At 58.9% G+C, this 13620-nt stretch overlaps 1 protein-coding gene across 4 annotated transcripts in view; it reads left to right on the top strand.

Annotated features, from left to right (window-relative positions):
* COL7A1 (collagen type VII alpha 1 chain) overlaps positions 1–13620 on the top strand; it is a 32078-nt gene that overhangs the window by 501 nt on the left and 17957 nt on the right. For all 4 annotated transcript variants that reach the window (XR_010842574.1, XM_059077015.2, XM_067044347.1 and 1 more), the window contains exons 3-48: positions 452–632; positions 1282–1441; positions 1527–1620; positions 1713–1874; positions 2039–2202; positions 2280–2409; positions 2512–2628; positions 2731–2877; positions 2963–3079; positions 3155–3304; positions 3387–3515; positions 4532–4675; positions 4764–4889; positions 4991–5134; positions 5743–5862; positions 6018–6161; positions 6523–6648; positions 6749–6895; positions 7155–7280; positions 7630–7776; positions 8004–8138; positions 8224–8370; positions 8452–8588; positions 8866–8992; positions 9078–9224; positions 9312–9484; positions 9582–9617; positions 9702–9728; positions 9823–9867; positions 9941–10003; positions 10444–10515; positions 10611–10646; positions 10791–10826; positions 11009–11080; positions 11181–11258; positions 11507–11533; positions 11616–11669; positions 11811–11873; positions 11965–12024; positions 12142–12177; positions 12377–12421; positions 12501–12536; positions 12893–12937; positions 13019–13054; positions 13176–13208; positions 13556–13588. Coding sequence is in view for 3 of the 4 variants with exons in the window: in XM_059077015.2 (XP_058932998.1) it covers positions 452–632; positions 1282–1441; positions 1527–1620; positions 1713–1874; positions 2039–2202; positions 2280–2409; positions 2512–2628; positions 2731–2877; positions 2963–3079; positions 3155–3304; positions 3387–3515; positions 4532–4675; positions 4764–4889; positions 4991–5134; positions 5743–5862; positions 6018–6161; positions 6523–6648; positions 6749–6895; positions 7155–7280; positions 7630–7776; positions 8004–8138; positions 8224–8370; positions 8452–8588; positions 8866–8992; positions 9078–9224; positions 9312–9484; positions 9582–9617; positions 9702–9728; positions 9823–9867; positions 9941–10003; positions 10444–10515; positions 10611–10646; positions 10791–10826; positions 11009–11080; positions 11181–11258; positions 11507–11533; positions 11616–11669; positions 11811–11873; positions 11965–12024; positions 12142–12177; positions 12377–12421; positions 12501–12536; positions 12893–12937; positions 13019–13054; positions 13176–13208; positions 13556–13588 (4574 nt within the window). In the remaining variant the exon portion in view is untranslated. The remainder of the gene's footprint in view (positions 1–451; positions 633–1281; positions 1442–1526; positions 1621–1712; positions 1875–2038; positions 2203–2279; positions 2410–2511; positions 2629–2730; positions 2878–2962; positions 3080–3154; positions 3305–3386; positions 3516–4531; positions 4676–4763; positions 4890–4990; positions 5135–5742; positions 5863–6017; positions 6162–6522; positions 6649–6748; positions 6896–7154; positions 7281–7629; positions 7777–8003; positions 8139–8223; positions 8371–8451; positions 8589–8865; positions 8993–9077; positions 9225–9311; positions 9485–9581; positions 9618–9701; positions 9729–9822; positions 9868–9940; positions 10004–10443; positions 10516–10610; positions 10647–10790; positions 10827–11008; positions 11081–11180; positions 11259–11506; positions 11534–11615; positions 11670–11810; positions 11874–11964; positions 12025–12141; positions 12178–12376; positions 12422–12500; positions 12537–12892; positions 12938–13018; positions 13055–13175; positions 13209–13555; positions 13589–13620) is intronic.

Below are 13620 nucleotides of genomic sequence, written 5' to 3' on the forward strand. Positions count from 1 at the left end.
GCCCGCGGCTCCATTCGACCTTCATCCTGGATCCTGCCTCCCACCCTCCTCGACTCATGCATTTCTCCTAACTCTCCCTGGACTCCCCAAACCCTCCGCCACCCATACTGCGTCTCCCAAACTTCATCCCTCAAACTGCATCCAGTTGTGCGTGGGTCCCCTACCCTATGTCACTCCGCGCTGGTCCCCAGACGCCAACCTCAGTCCCAGATCCACACCCGCTCCGGCGACTCTCCCTCCCCACTGGTCCTCCTCGCGGGAGAGTCGCTCCGGGCCCCACCTCTGCTGCCTCCACCGCTTCCAGGCCCAAGCCAGCCTGGGCCGGTTTGCACAGTGGATGAGGCCAACTCCCCCTCCCCAGCCCCAGGGGACCACAGTGAGGGGAGGGGGTGGGTGGGCCCCGGGTGGGTGGGCCCCAAGAAGAAATCATGATAGCTCTTCCCTGCCCTAGTGAGCTGCACTCGTCTTTATGCCGCTGACATCCTGTTCCTACTCGACGGCTCCTCGTCCATTGGCAGAAGCAACTTCCGCGAAGTGAGGGGTTTCCTTGAGGGACTGGTGCTGCCCTTCTCCGGGGCAGCCGGTGCACAGGGTGTGCGCTTCGCTGCCGTGCAGTACAGCGATGACCCACGGTGAGTGGCTCCCCACAGCTGGACCCACCAGGACCCCACTCCCAGAAAGAAACAGAGAGCCCCCAAACCCCTAGGTCAGGCTTTAGGGAACCCAGAGGATCCCCCCTCCCACCAGCCAGGACATCTTAAGACAGAAGCAGGGATCTCCTAGGTACAGCCCTCACATCTGAGACCCCTCCTGAATAGTGCCTTGCCAAAGACAGGAGCTGTGTTTTCTGATCTAGAGATGGAGAGGCCTAGAAGGGGACCCAGTGGCTTGAGATGCCCTGTGCCTGCTGGACTCTCCAGGTTCTAGCCTCCTGATGCCTTCAGCCTCTCTCACTCAGCAGAGGGCCTCCCTGTCTGGCCAGTGTCCACCTCCTTATAACTGGGCCCTTCCTCCTACCATTATTTAATTAACCAGACATCCTGGTACTTGAGCCTGGGAGCCCCAGGGTGTCCAGGCCTGCCCAGGCCCAGCCACAGGCACGACACAGTTGGGTACCTAAGGAGTTTGTTAGCTTGGGAGCTTCAGAGATGGAAGGTAGGAATCACAGAACCAAGTGAACCCTCAAGGGGGCCTGATACAACCCTCATTCTAGAGGCCTCTTAGAGGCCAGGACCAGAAAAAGTCCTTGCTCCTGTCCTGCTGTCACCCTCCTCCCCACAGGACAGAATTTGGCCTGGATGCGCTTGGCTCAGGAGGTGATGTGATCCGTGCCATCCGAGAGCTCAGCTACAAGGGAGGCAACACGCGCACAGGAGCTGCAATTCTCCACGTGGCTGACCGTGTCTTTCTGCCCCAGCTGGCCCGACCTGGTGTTCCCAAGGTGATCTCTCACCCTACCATGCCTTCCAAGGTGACCCCAAGTAAGTGTCTGAGGCAGTCCTGACTTGACCCTGCACCTGCCCCAGGTCTGCATCCTCATCACAGATGGGAAGTCCCAGGACCTGGTGGACACAGCTGCCCAGAGGCTGAAGGGGCAGGGAGTCAAGCTGTTTGCTGTGGGTGAGTACCAAGCTGGGGTGACAGGTCAGCTGGGGCAGGGACGAGTCAGAGGGCATGTGGGCAGCTGAGCCCTGATTGGGCATCAACCTTAGGGATCAAGAATGCCGACCCTGAGGAGCTGAAGCGAATCGCCTCACAGCCGACCAGCGATTTCTTCTTCTTCGTCAATGACTTCAACATCTTGAGGACGCTACTGCCTCTCGTTTCCCGGAGGGTGTGCACAACTGCAGGTGGCGTGCCTGTGGCTCTGCCCTGTGAGTTCCTGCCCACCCTGTGTGCCCTGACCTGGACCCTGACCCGAACCCCAACCTGGGAGTGCTGATTCCATCCCATGTGCTCCTGACCCTTGAGCCCAGTGCTGTAGCATAAGTGCTGACCCTGATCCTCTTGCCTGGTTGCCTGACTGCCCCTTTCCCAGCCGATGACTCAACCTCTGGTCCACGAGACCTGGTGCTGTCTGAGCCAGGCAGTCAATCCTTGAGAGTACAGTGGACAGCGGCCAGTGGCCCTGTGACTGGCTACAAGGTCCAGTACATGCCCCTGACGGGGCTGGGACAGCCACTGTCGAGTGAGCGGCGGGAGGTAAGGATGTCAGCAGTGGTAGGTGGAGGGCTGGGGACTTAGCTGGCCAAGATGAAGTGACCTCTGACCCTGGGCAGGTGAGCGTCCCAGCGGGTGAGACCAGTGTGAGGCTGCAGGGTCTCCGGCCACTGACTGAGTACCAAGTGACGGTGGTTGCCCTCTACGCCAACAGCATCGGGGAGGCCGTGAGCGGGACAGCTCGGACCAGTGAGCAGTTCTGCTAACCTCTGACCCTGCTCACCTAACCACCCATCCCAGTAACCCCTCCCCCCTCTGGACTCACTAATCCCTGGTGGGACCTTCCCCTAGCTGCTCTGGAGGGACCGGAGCTGACCATCCAGAACACCACAGCCCACAGCCTCCTGGTGACCTGGCGGAGTGTGCCAGGTGCCACTGGCTACCGCGTGACATGGCGGGTCTTCAGTGGTGAGTGAGAGGTGTGGGCTGAAGGAAGTCCCTGCACCTCAGACAGGACTGTAGGGTCCTGAGTCTGCAAGACCCACTGACCTCTCTGTGCCCTCCGTGCAGGTGGGGCCACGCAGCAGCAGGAGCTGGGCCCTGGGCAGGGGTCAGTGTTGCTGCGTGACCTGGAGCCTGGCACAGACTATGAGGTGACCGTGAGCGCCCTGCTTGGCCAGAGCGTGGGGCCTGCCACCTCCCTGACTGCCCGCACCGGTGAGAGGGCTGGGTGCTTTCTTCAGGCTGGGTGGGCAGGCCGGCATGGCACAGAGGCCACTGACTTCCCATGTGCCCTGGGCAGACACTTCTGTTGAGCAGACGCTGCGTCCCATCATCCTGGGCCCCACATCCATCCTTCTCTCCTGGAACTTGGTGCCTGAGGCCCGCGGCTACCGGCTGGAGTGGCGGCGTGAGAGTGGTCCGTGCGGGAGGGCAGGGTGGGCAGGCTGGGTCTGGACCTGGCCTCAGCTGGCCTGACCCTGTCATCTTGCAGGCTTGGAGGTGCCACAGAAGGTGGTGCTGCCCTCTGACGTGACCCGCTACCAGTTGGATGGGCTGCAGCCAGGCACTGAGTATCGCCTCACACTCTACACGCTGCTAGAGGGCCGCGAGGTGGCCACGCCTGCAACTGTGGTCCCCCCTGGTGAGGGCTCTGTGGGCCCGGCCAAGTGAGAGGGGAAGGTACAGGGGCCCCAGGCTGCCTCTCAGGCTGTGCTGTCCAACAGGGCCAGAGCTGCCTGTGGGCCCTGTGACAGACCTACGGGCCACCGAGCTGCCTGGTCAGCGGGTGCGAGTGTCCTGGAGCCCAGTTCCTAGCGCCACCGAGTATCGGATCACCGTGCGCAGCATCCAGGGTGAGGGGAACACAGCCAGACCCGTACACACACTAAAGTTCCAGACTTTCCAACCATTCCAGCCTTTCCAGCCTTTCTCCACTCCGGGGTCTCTACAGCCTCCTCCTCTCTCCTTGTCCATCCACCTCCCAAGATGGCACTGAACCAGACCCTGTCACAGGGTCTGTCTGCTCCCTGCCCTGACCCTGCCTGTCTCTTCATCTGGATCTGTCTCCACTCCCTGCCCCACCTCCCTGGCCATGGCTCTCACCCTTCTCCACAACCACAAGCTCAACCCCCGCCCTTCTATAACCTTAGCTGTGACCACTGTTCTCCCATGTCCCCATCCAATACTGAGTCCACCTCACTGTCTGTCGATGACCTGTCAACTCATGTCGCTGTCCACTGACTTCTGACATTCTACATCTTATGTCCTTGTCCACTGACTCCTGTTATTATGTGTCTCCATTCATCACTGGCCCATTATCCTGTGTCGCTGTCCATCACTGACTCCTTTTACCCCGTGTCCTTATCTCTCACACCTTTCCGTCCCATGTCCCATCCCTCACTGACCCTCTTCTTTTCTTTATTTCTTTTTTTTTTTACATCTTTATTGGGGTTTAATTGCTTTACAATGGTGTGTTAGTTTCTGCTTTATAACAAAGTGAATCAACTATACATATACATATATCCCCATATCTCCTCCCTCTTGCGTCTCCCTCCCATCCTCCCTATCCCACCCCTCTAGGTGGTCACAGAGCACCGAGCTGATCTCCCTGTGCTATACAGCTGCTTCCCACTAGCTATCTATTTTACATTTGGCAGTGTATATATGTCCATGCCACTCTCTCACTTTGTCCCAGCTTACCCTTCCCCCTCCCTGTGTCCTTAAGTCCATTCTCTACATCTGCGTCTTTATTCCTGTCCTGCCCCCACTGACCCTTTTCATCTTGTATCTCTGTCCATCACTGAGCACCTTCATCCCACATTCCCATCTCTCACTGACCCCTGCCTGCCTATCCTACCTTCTCCCTTAGGGGTCGAGCGGAGCCTGGTGCTTCCCAGGAGTCAGACAGCTTTTGACTTGGATGACGTCCGGGCTGGGCTGAGCTACACAGTGCGGGTGTCAGCTCGAGTAGGCACCCGAGAGGGTGGTGCCAGCATCCTCACTGTTCGCCGGGGTGAGCACTGCAGGAGGGCTGTGGGGGACAGCTGCCTGACTCACTCTGGTCCTGGTTTTGATCCCTGACCTCTATCTTTAATCCCCAGAGCCAGAAACCCCACTTGCCATCCCAGGGCTGCGGGTAGTGGCGTCAGACGCAACTCGAGTGAGGGTGGCCTGGGGACCTGTGCCTGGAGCCAGTGGATTTCGGGTTAGCTGGAGGACAGACAATGGTCAGTGTGGGATGTGCAGGAGGGTTGCTGAGGGGAACGATCAGGGTATGGGGGACCAAGGGGCAGGCAGGAGCCATGCCAACATTTCTCTCTGATGTTAGGTCTGGAGTCCAGCCAGACATTGCCCTCAGAGTCTACTGCCACAGATATCATGGGGCTGAGACCTGGAACCTCCTACCAGGTGGCTGTGTCAGCATTGCGAGGGAGAGAGGAGGGCCCACCTGCGATCACCGTGGCTCAAACTGGTCAGGGCCTGACCCAGCCCCTTGGCTCTCTCTCTCCAGTGACCCTTCAGACCCCCATACCTTCCCTTTCAGAGCCTTGCTTCTCGACAGAACTCCAGTCTCCCCCTTTAGATCCCCACTGCCTCCTCCCTCAGAGGCCATGCTTCCCCCTTCAGTCTCCCTTGCCTCCTTTTAAGCCCCTGCCTTCTTCAGATTCCTCTGCCTGTCCCCTAACACCCCGCTCTTCTTGCCCTCAGATTTCCACCACCTCATCTCTCAGACCCCATTGCCTTTTCTACCGGACTTTACCATCCTCTTAGACTTACACTTTTCTTCTTTGTCAGACCCCTTCACTGCCTCCTAGTGACTCCGTCAGAACCCTATTACCTTCTCTGTCAGACCCTCTGTTCTCCCAGATTCCTGTCACCTGCCACCTCAGATTTCTACTATCCCCTCTGTCAGAACCCGCACTCCTTCCCCATCTGACCCATTCACTGCATCCGCTATCAAATCCTTGCCTCCCTTTAGACTCCCATTGCCTTCCTCTATTAGATGTCCCTCCCAGCCCCTCCCCCATCAGACCCTCCACTGCCTCTTCCATCAGACTCCCCATTGCCTCTCCCCACCAGACCCACTGGGCCCAATGAAGACAGTCCGTGTGACTCATGTCAGCAGCTCATCTGTCACCATCACCTGGAGCAGGGTTCCTGGTGCCACAGGATACAGGGTCTCCTGGCACTCAGGCCACGGTGGGCATCAGGGGTTTGGGAAGGGACCAGAGGTTTTGGAGGTTGTCGGGCACAGGTCTGGGTGGAATGGGAGCAGGGGTTTCTTTGGGGTCCAGGTGGGACTTTGGGGGGCAGAGTCTGGCTAGTCCTAGAGCAACCTTCATCCTCACTCCTAGGCCCAGAGAAATCCCAGTTGGTTTCTGGGGAGGCCACAGTGGCTGAGCTGGATGGGCTGGAGCCAGATACCGAGTACACAGTACATGTGTGGGCCCGTGTGGCTGGTGTGGATGGGACCCCTGCCTCTGTGGTTGTAAGGACTGGTAAGTGGACCCTGGCCATCTGCCAACCACATCTCATTGGCTACCCTGTCCTGCTGCGTATTCCTGACTGCTCCAGCTGCCCGCTCCATCACAGCTCTTCTCATGACTTCTCTCCCCACACTGACGTACCCCACATTGACTAGGAGTCCACCCACAGTGACCTCCTGGCTGCTCCACACTGCCCACTCTGAGGCACTGATCTTCTCCCACTCAGGAGTTGCCTACACTGACCCATCCACAGTAACCTCACACTGACCTTCAGATAGATCTCCCTGCATTGAGCATGCCTGTTCTGCCACACTGTTCTCTGCCCTGTTCTCTGCCAGTGGCCCCTGATCCTTTTCCCTGTGTCTTCCCCCAGACCCTCAGCCCGTGGGCAGTGTCTCGAAGCTGCAGATCCTCAATGCTTCCAGTGATGTTCTGCGGGTCACCTGGGTGGGGGTCACTGGAGCCACAGCTTACAGACTGGCCTGGGGCCGGAGCGAGGGTATGGTTTCCTGACCCTGCCCTTGCCCTTTCTGGCTGGGATTGGCCCCTTTGGTCAGCCACCCCTATCCCTGACCGTTGCCCTATGCTCGCCTGTCCAGGTGGCCCCATGAGACAGGAGATGCTCCCAGGAAACACGGACTCCGCAGAGATACGGGGCCTCGAAGGCGGAGTCAGCTACTCAGTGAGAGTGACTGCACTTGTGGGGGACCGTGAGGGCGCACCTGTCTCCATTGTCGTCACCATGCGTAGGCAGAGCTCGGGCTGGCGCGAGCCTTAGATTGGTGCCCTGGGCGGCTTGGGGGCGGGGTTTGTGCTCGGGAATGGAAAAGAGGCCAGGGACTGGTAGTGAACCTGTGGGGGCGGGATCTTCGGGAGGAGGAGGGAAGTAGCCTGGGATAGGCAGTGGGGCCGGTTGGGGGCGGTGCGTGTTCCAGGGTTGGTCTGGGATTGGCACAGAGATCACTGGGGGGCGGAGCCTCCCTGATTCTTGTGCCTTCTCTCTAGCGCCTGAGGAGGCTCCACCAGACCTGCAGACACTTCGTGTAGTGCAGCGAGGGGAGCACTCGCTGAGGCTTCGCTGGCAGCCGGTGCCCGGGGCACGCGGCTTCCGTCTGCATTGGCGACCTGAGGGTGAGAGGTGCCCCCGGTAGGGAGGTTAGGGACCAATGGGGCGGAGCTGGGGGTGGGGTCGGTGAAATCAGTGAGCGTGGGTAGGGTCTGTCAGTGGGGGTCTGCGGGATCGCTGAAGGTACCTGGTATCAGTCACCTAGGTGCATGGGATCAATGAGGGTCAGTCGGGCAGGGTCAGCGAGAATGAGATCAGTCAAGAGAGTGGACCCCATCAGCAGGGTCAGTCAGTGAGACTGGCGGGGTCATTGTCAGTAAGGTACGTGGGGGGTCAGTGAGGTGGGCATGTCCATTAATGCTTGTCTGTAGCATCCTCCTACGTGCCCCTGCCCCCTTCTCATGCCTGCCCCAGGTGGCCAGGAACAGTCCCGGGTCCTGGGGCCGGAACTCAGCAGCTATGAACTGGACGCGCTGGAGCCAGCGACCCACTACCATATATGGCTGAGTGTCTTGGGGACAGCTGGAGAAGGGCCCCCCTCAGAAGTAACTGCATACACTGGTGTGCTCTTACCCCTACCGATGACCCACCCTGATTTCCTGTACCCCATGACCCTGAGTGACTCCTCCTGTAGCCCCCCTACCATTCCTGACCCAGGGTGATCCCAGCATGACCTCCGGTGATACTTCCTTCACTAAGATGAATCTGCCCCAGGATCTCCTTAGATCTCTCTCCTCTGGGTTCTCGGGACACATACTTGGATCCCTAGTCTTTGATTCCTCCTTCAGAGTCACTGCGTGTCCCAAGCACTGATCTGCGTGTTGTAGACACCTCAGTCGACTCAGTGACTCTGGCCTGGACGCCGGTGTCTGGGGTATCCAGCTACATCCTATCCTGGCAGCCACTCAGAGGCCCTGGCCAAGGTGATGGGGAGGCCAGTGTTAGGGTGGGCTGGCAGTGGGGGCTCCATGGAGGACCTCCTGTTTAACTGAGCTCTGTCCTCTGCAGAATTGCCTGGGGCCTCACAGACACTTCCGGGGATCTCAAGCTCCCAGCGGGTGACAGGGCTAGAGCCTGGCATCTCCTACATATTCTCCCTGACACCTGTCCGGGAGGGTGTACAGGGTCCTGAGGCCTCTGTCACACAGACCCCAGGTATGGTGGGCCCAGTGGGAGGGGCCCAAGAGATTAGCTGAATGGGCTGACTGCTTCAGTAACTCAGCCCCCTTCCTGCAGTGTGTCCCCACGGCCTGATGGACGTGGTGTTCCTGCTGCATACCACTCGAGACAATGCTCATCGCGCAGAGGCTGTGAAGCGAGCCCTGGAGCGTCTGGTGTCTGCACTTGGGCCTCTTGGGCCACAGGCCATCCAGGTTTGGCCCCAGAGGCAGCCAGACTCCTACCTGTCCCTGCCCGACCCTGGTCCCACACCATTTCCCTGTCCCACCGCTGGTCCAGGCTTTCTCCCTGCCCTTCCCCAGGCTCCAGATCGCCTCACTTGCTGGTTGGCTCCGTATCCTACCATCACTGCTGACCCCCTAATAGTTCAGGTTTAGTTACACACCTTGGGCTCTGTGTCTCCCACCAGGCTCTGTGTCCCCTGTCCCTGCTGTGTCATCCTCCCCAAGCTCTGTGGTCTCCCCACCCTAGGTTGGCCTCCTGTCCTACAGTCACCGGCCCTCCCCACTGTTCTCGCTGAACAGCTCCCATGACCTCGGTGTCATCCAGCAGAAGATCCACAACATCCCCTACACAGACCCAAGTGGGAACAACCTGGGTAAGGACTACAGTGAACATGGATTCTTGGGGCTTTCCCATTGGGAGCTTGGTGCCCCTGGGTTCTGACATGACCTTTCTCCTAGGCACAGCTGTGGTTACAGCTTACAGATACCTGTTGGCACCAGATGCCCCTGGACGACGCCATCACGTGCCGGGGGTGATGGTTCTACTGGTGGATGAGCCCTTGAGAGGTGACATCTTCAGCTCTATCCGTGAGGCCCAGGCTGCTGGTGAGGAGCAGGCCTGGTGGGAATGGGGCCTGGGAATAGGGTTGACCCCAGCAGGGTCGTCATGCAGGCTGCTGGACCCCTCCTTAGGGCTCAAAGTGATGATGCTGGGCCTGGCAGGAGCTGACCCAGAACAACTGCGTCGCTTGGTGCCAGGCATGGACTCTGCCCAGACCTTCTTCACCATGGATGATGGTCCAAGCTTGGACCGGGCAGTCAGTAGTCTGGCAACAGCCCTGTGTCAGATGGCTTTGACCACCCAGGTTTGGAAGGGGCCTCTGGGGGACTAAGTGGTGAAAAACAGTGGGTCTGGGGGCTCTTGGTAGAACAGCTGACCTCAAGGAGACCCTGTGTCCACAGCTACAGCCAGAGCCTTGCTCGGTGCATTGTCCAAAGGTAAGTGTCCAGGGTTGAGAGGGTGGGTGAGGGCCACTCTTGGAACTTACCACTCTGACCATCGCCCCACACATCTTTCCGCAGGGCCAGAAGGGGGAACCCGGAGAGATGGTGAGTGGCTCTGGTGGGGGGTAGAGAATGGGTTGGGGGCTCAGTGGGTCAGGGGGAGGTCAGCAGCACAGGGCTCACCGATCATCCTTCCTAGGGGCTGAAAGGACAAGCCGGGCCTCCTGGCCCCGCCGGCCTCCCGGTGAGTGCCTCCCCACACCTGTCCTCTGTCCCCTGACTGGCGTACTGCCTCCTCACCTGCTGTCTCCTCTCAGGGCAGGATGGGTGTTCCTGGCCCCCAGGGACCTCCTGGAAGTACCATTGCGAAGGGTGAGAGGGTGAGTGTAGAGACCACTGAGGTTCCCCTAAGACAATCCTCCAAGATTCCTCAGGGTTTTTACAAGAGGGAATAAAAAAGCAGAGTTAGAAACAGAATATTCATAGAAGCCTAAGTGGACATTATCAACCACAGCAGAGACTTTGGGGAAGGATCTGAATTAGGGGGGACCAGTGGGGCTTTGAGATCCCCTGGAGAGCCCGGGTGGAAGTTCCAAGTCCAAGAGACAGGGAAGGCCCTGGCCTCATCACTGCCCTTGTGCCTGGGGTTCGGCTCCATTCAGCTCAGAGGGGCAGCTTCCCTGCCCCACTGCTGTACCCCCAACAACGCTTAGGGGCCTGTGGGGTGAGGGGTTCAGGTGAAGAACAGTCGGGGCTCCTCCAGTGAACCAGGGGCACTGAGGGAGGGTCCCTTCCTGCCCTAACCTCTTTGCCTCCTTAGGGCTTCCCTGGGGCAGATGGGCCTCCAGGCAGTCCTGGCCGCCCTGGGACTCCTGGAACCCCCGGCCCGAAGGTGAGCAAGCCTTGCCCTTGCAGTTCACATGGTGGGATGCTTTGCTTGAGCGGGTGGGGTGGTCTGACTGGTCTGACTCTGGACTCCATTTACAGGGCTCCCCAGGGTGGCCCAGTCCTCGTGGAGAACCAGTAAGTTGCTCTTCCCCACAGTGTCTTCCCAGAGCCCTTTCTGCAGGGTGGGGAGCTGGGGTGGTGGAGCGGGGTTGGCTTGTAGGGGACCACCCTGAAATGCGCTGAGACCAAGCATCACCCTTTGCTCTGTTTTGTCCTCAGGGAGAGCGAGGTCCTCGAGGCCCAAAGGGGGAGCCGGTAGGTGAAGGAGAGAGGGGAGGGAACCAAGCCGGGATGTCCCAGGGAGGAACAAGGTTGCCCCAGGACAGACACTGTGTGGGGCCTAAGGCATGGTGAGGAATAGCTGGGGACCTCTAGGGGCTTCTCCTACCTCAAGGCTCCCATACCCTGAATCCTTCCTGCTGTTCTCTGTCCTGCAGGGAGAGCCTGGACGAGTCATTGGAGGTGAAGGCCCAGGGTTTCCTGGGCAGAAAGGGGACCCTGGACCTCCAGTAAGTTCTAGAGTATGGTGGTGGGGTGAGTGATGTGTGATGGGGGAACCAATGGGGTGGGTCTATGGGGTTGTACTTTATATTTTGTCTCTTCCATCAGGGTCCCCCTGGATCTCGTGGCCCATTGGGAGACCCAGGACCCCGTGGTCCCCCAGGATTTTCTGGAACAGCTGTGAAGGTGAGGACATGACCGCCATATGGTCTTATCACCTCCATGTGATCCAGTGACCTGGTGACCTCATTTGAACCCACACAAACCCTACTGGTCACTCTGAGCTCATGCGACCTCTTGACCACCCCCACCCATGACTCCTCAGTTCCTCTATGAACTTTGTAATCCAATTTGACCCCAAGACTCTCATTCCTCCTGGTATCTTGGGGTGTGGAGGTGTAGTCCAGGGTCATGTGTCATGATCTCTCTTCCAGGGTGAGAAAGGTGATCGTGGAGAGCGGGTAAGTGAGTGGCAAGTTATGCTGGGGGTGGCTTGGAGTCTGATTCCCCTCCGCCATCCCCTGACCTGCTGTTCTTTCCCAGGGCCCCCCTGGACCAAGTGACGGCAGCGTTGCTTTAGGGGAGCCTGGGCTGCCGGTGAGGGAGCCTTGAGGCTCTGCTGGGGACCCTGTGGGCCATGCTCTGGGGTGTGGATAGAGGAGCTGGGGTCTCTACCGGGGCAGTGGGTGGGTGCTGGACCTCAGTTTGGGGCTCACATTTTTACTCACTTCCTCCTAGGGTCTTCCAGGAAGCCGTGGACCCCAAGGCTCAGTTGGCCCCCCTGGAGAAAAAGGAGAAAAGGTGGGAGACCTGACCTCTTGGTGTCCCAGTTCTGGGGTGAGGCCTCTGGTTGCTGGGAGGAGGGTCTTCTACCCACCTGTTTCTCCTTCAGGGTGACTGTGAAGATGGAGCCCCAGGCCTTCCAGGACAACCTGGGACCCCGGGTGAGCCGGTGAGTGTGGAGGCCAGGGATTCTGAGCGTGGTGGGCATAGCTCCAGCCCCCACCCTCAGCCATCAACCCTCTACTCCGTCCTTATTCCCAAACCCAAATCTCTGAACCCCTTTCAGGGCCTACGGGGACTTCCTGGAGACACTGGCCCCAAAGTAAGTGCAATTTTGTGAGGGATCAGGTATGAGAGGTGACACACTGGGACCCCTATAGGATTAGGGGAGGCAGGAGGATCAGGAGATAAGGGTTCTCCCCAGGTCAGAGGCTGTGATTTCAGAGACAGATGATTGGAGTTTGAGACACTTTGTCTGGGGTTCAACAGTAAAGGCCCCTCTCCTATCTCTCTCCCCTCAGGGTGACCAAGGACTAACAGGGGCCATAGGTGAGACTGGAGAAAAGGTAAGTGCAGCCTGGGGGGCTCTCAGGGCCCCAGAGGATCTGGGGCCAGACTCAGCTCTGACCCATTCTGCTCCATCAGGGCGAACGTGGATCCCCTGGCCCAGCGGGACCACAGGTGAGCCCACTGACCCCACTGCTGGTGCCAGCAGACCTTGGCTCCGCACCCCTCCTGGTTCTGACTTCTCGCCCTTGATCTCCACTGCCCCTGGCCCTCCACTCCTCTTCACGTGACTCCTAATCTCTGTTGATGCAGGCTCTAACCCTCAACCCCAGGGACCCGCTTTTAGCTTTCTGACCCTGCTGAACTGACCTTGACTTCCACTGACCTGGTCTCTGTCTTCCTGCCGAGTTTGATCCCTGCTGACCTAAATCCTGATCTTCTGTGACCCCCGTCCTGGACCTCTAGCCCTTATCTGCCATAATCCTGCTACCCCCACCCACCGGGTCAGCATCTCTGCTCCTCTTCCCCAGGGTCCACCAGGAGTTGCTGGACGTCCTGGACCTGAGGGTCCTGAAGTAAGTATGTGACTGTGGGATCAGGAGTAGGGCTTTCATGTGTTCCTCCCAATCCTGGGCTCATGCTTTCTCCATGTGCAGGGGCCACCAGGACCCACTGGCCGCCGAGGAGAGAAGGTGGGTCATGGGCTGGGAGTCAAGTGCCCCCGATACCAGGGATTGTGGCAGGTGGGATACTGGGACCTTGAGTTCCTGGGTGGGTCCCTGACCCATCCCTGTCCCTATCCTTTCTCTACAGGGGGAGCCTGGTCGCCCTGGGGACCCCGCAGTGGTGAGTAAAGGGAGGGTGTGTTTCCAATCACTGCACAGGCCCTTGAGCAGTGTGACCCACCTGGAAACCAGCGTTCCAGGTTGTGACCCCATAACCTTGGGACCCTGGACTGGCTCAGAGCTCTGTGACTCTAATGCTGTAACACGCCTTCCAACTTCTGGCTGTGATCCTGTGACCCATGACCACCATACAGGTCGTGAGCCCGGTGTAACCCCTGCCCTGCTCACAGCGGTGACCCTGTGACCTCTGGGCAGAGACTTCTGACTATATAACTCCAACTCCAGTAAAGGCTGTAGTAGTGTGATCCCTAGGCAGGACCAAGCCGTGTCTGTCCTGTTTGTTTTCAGGGACCTGGGGGTGCTGGAGCTAAAGGAGAGAAGGTAAGTCTGGTAAGAGTGAAGGGAAGCTGTTA

The sequence above is a fragment of the Kogia breviceps genome, chromosome 10 (assembly GCF_026419965.1).
Source record: "Kogia breviceps isolate mKogBre1 chromosome 10, mKogBre1 haplotype 1, whole genome shotgun sequence".
Lineage (NCBI taxonomy): Eukaryota > Metazoa > Chordata > Mammalia > Artiodactyla > Physeteridae > Kogia > Kogia breviceps.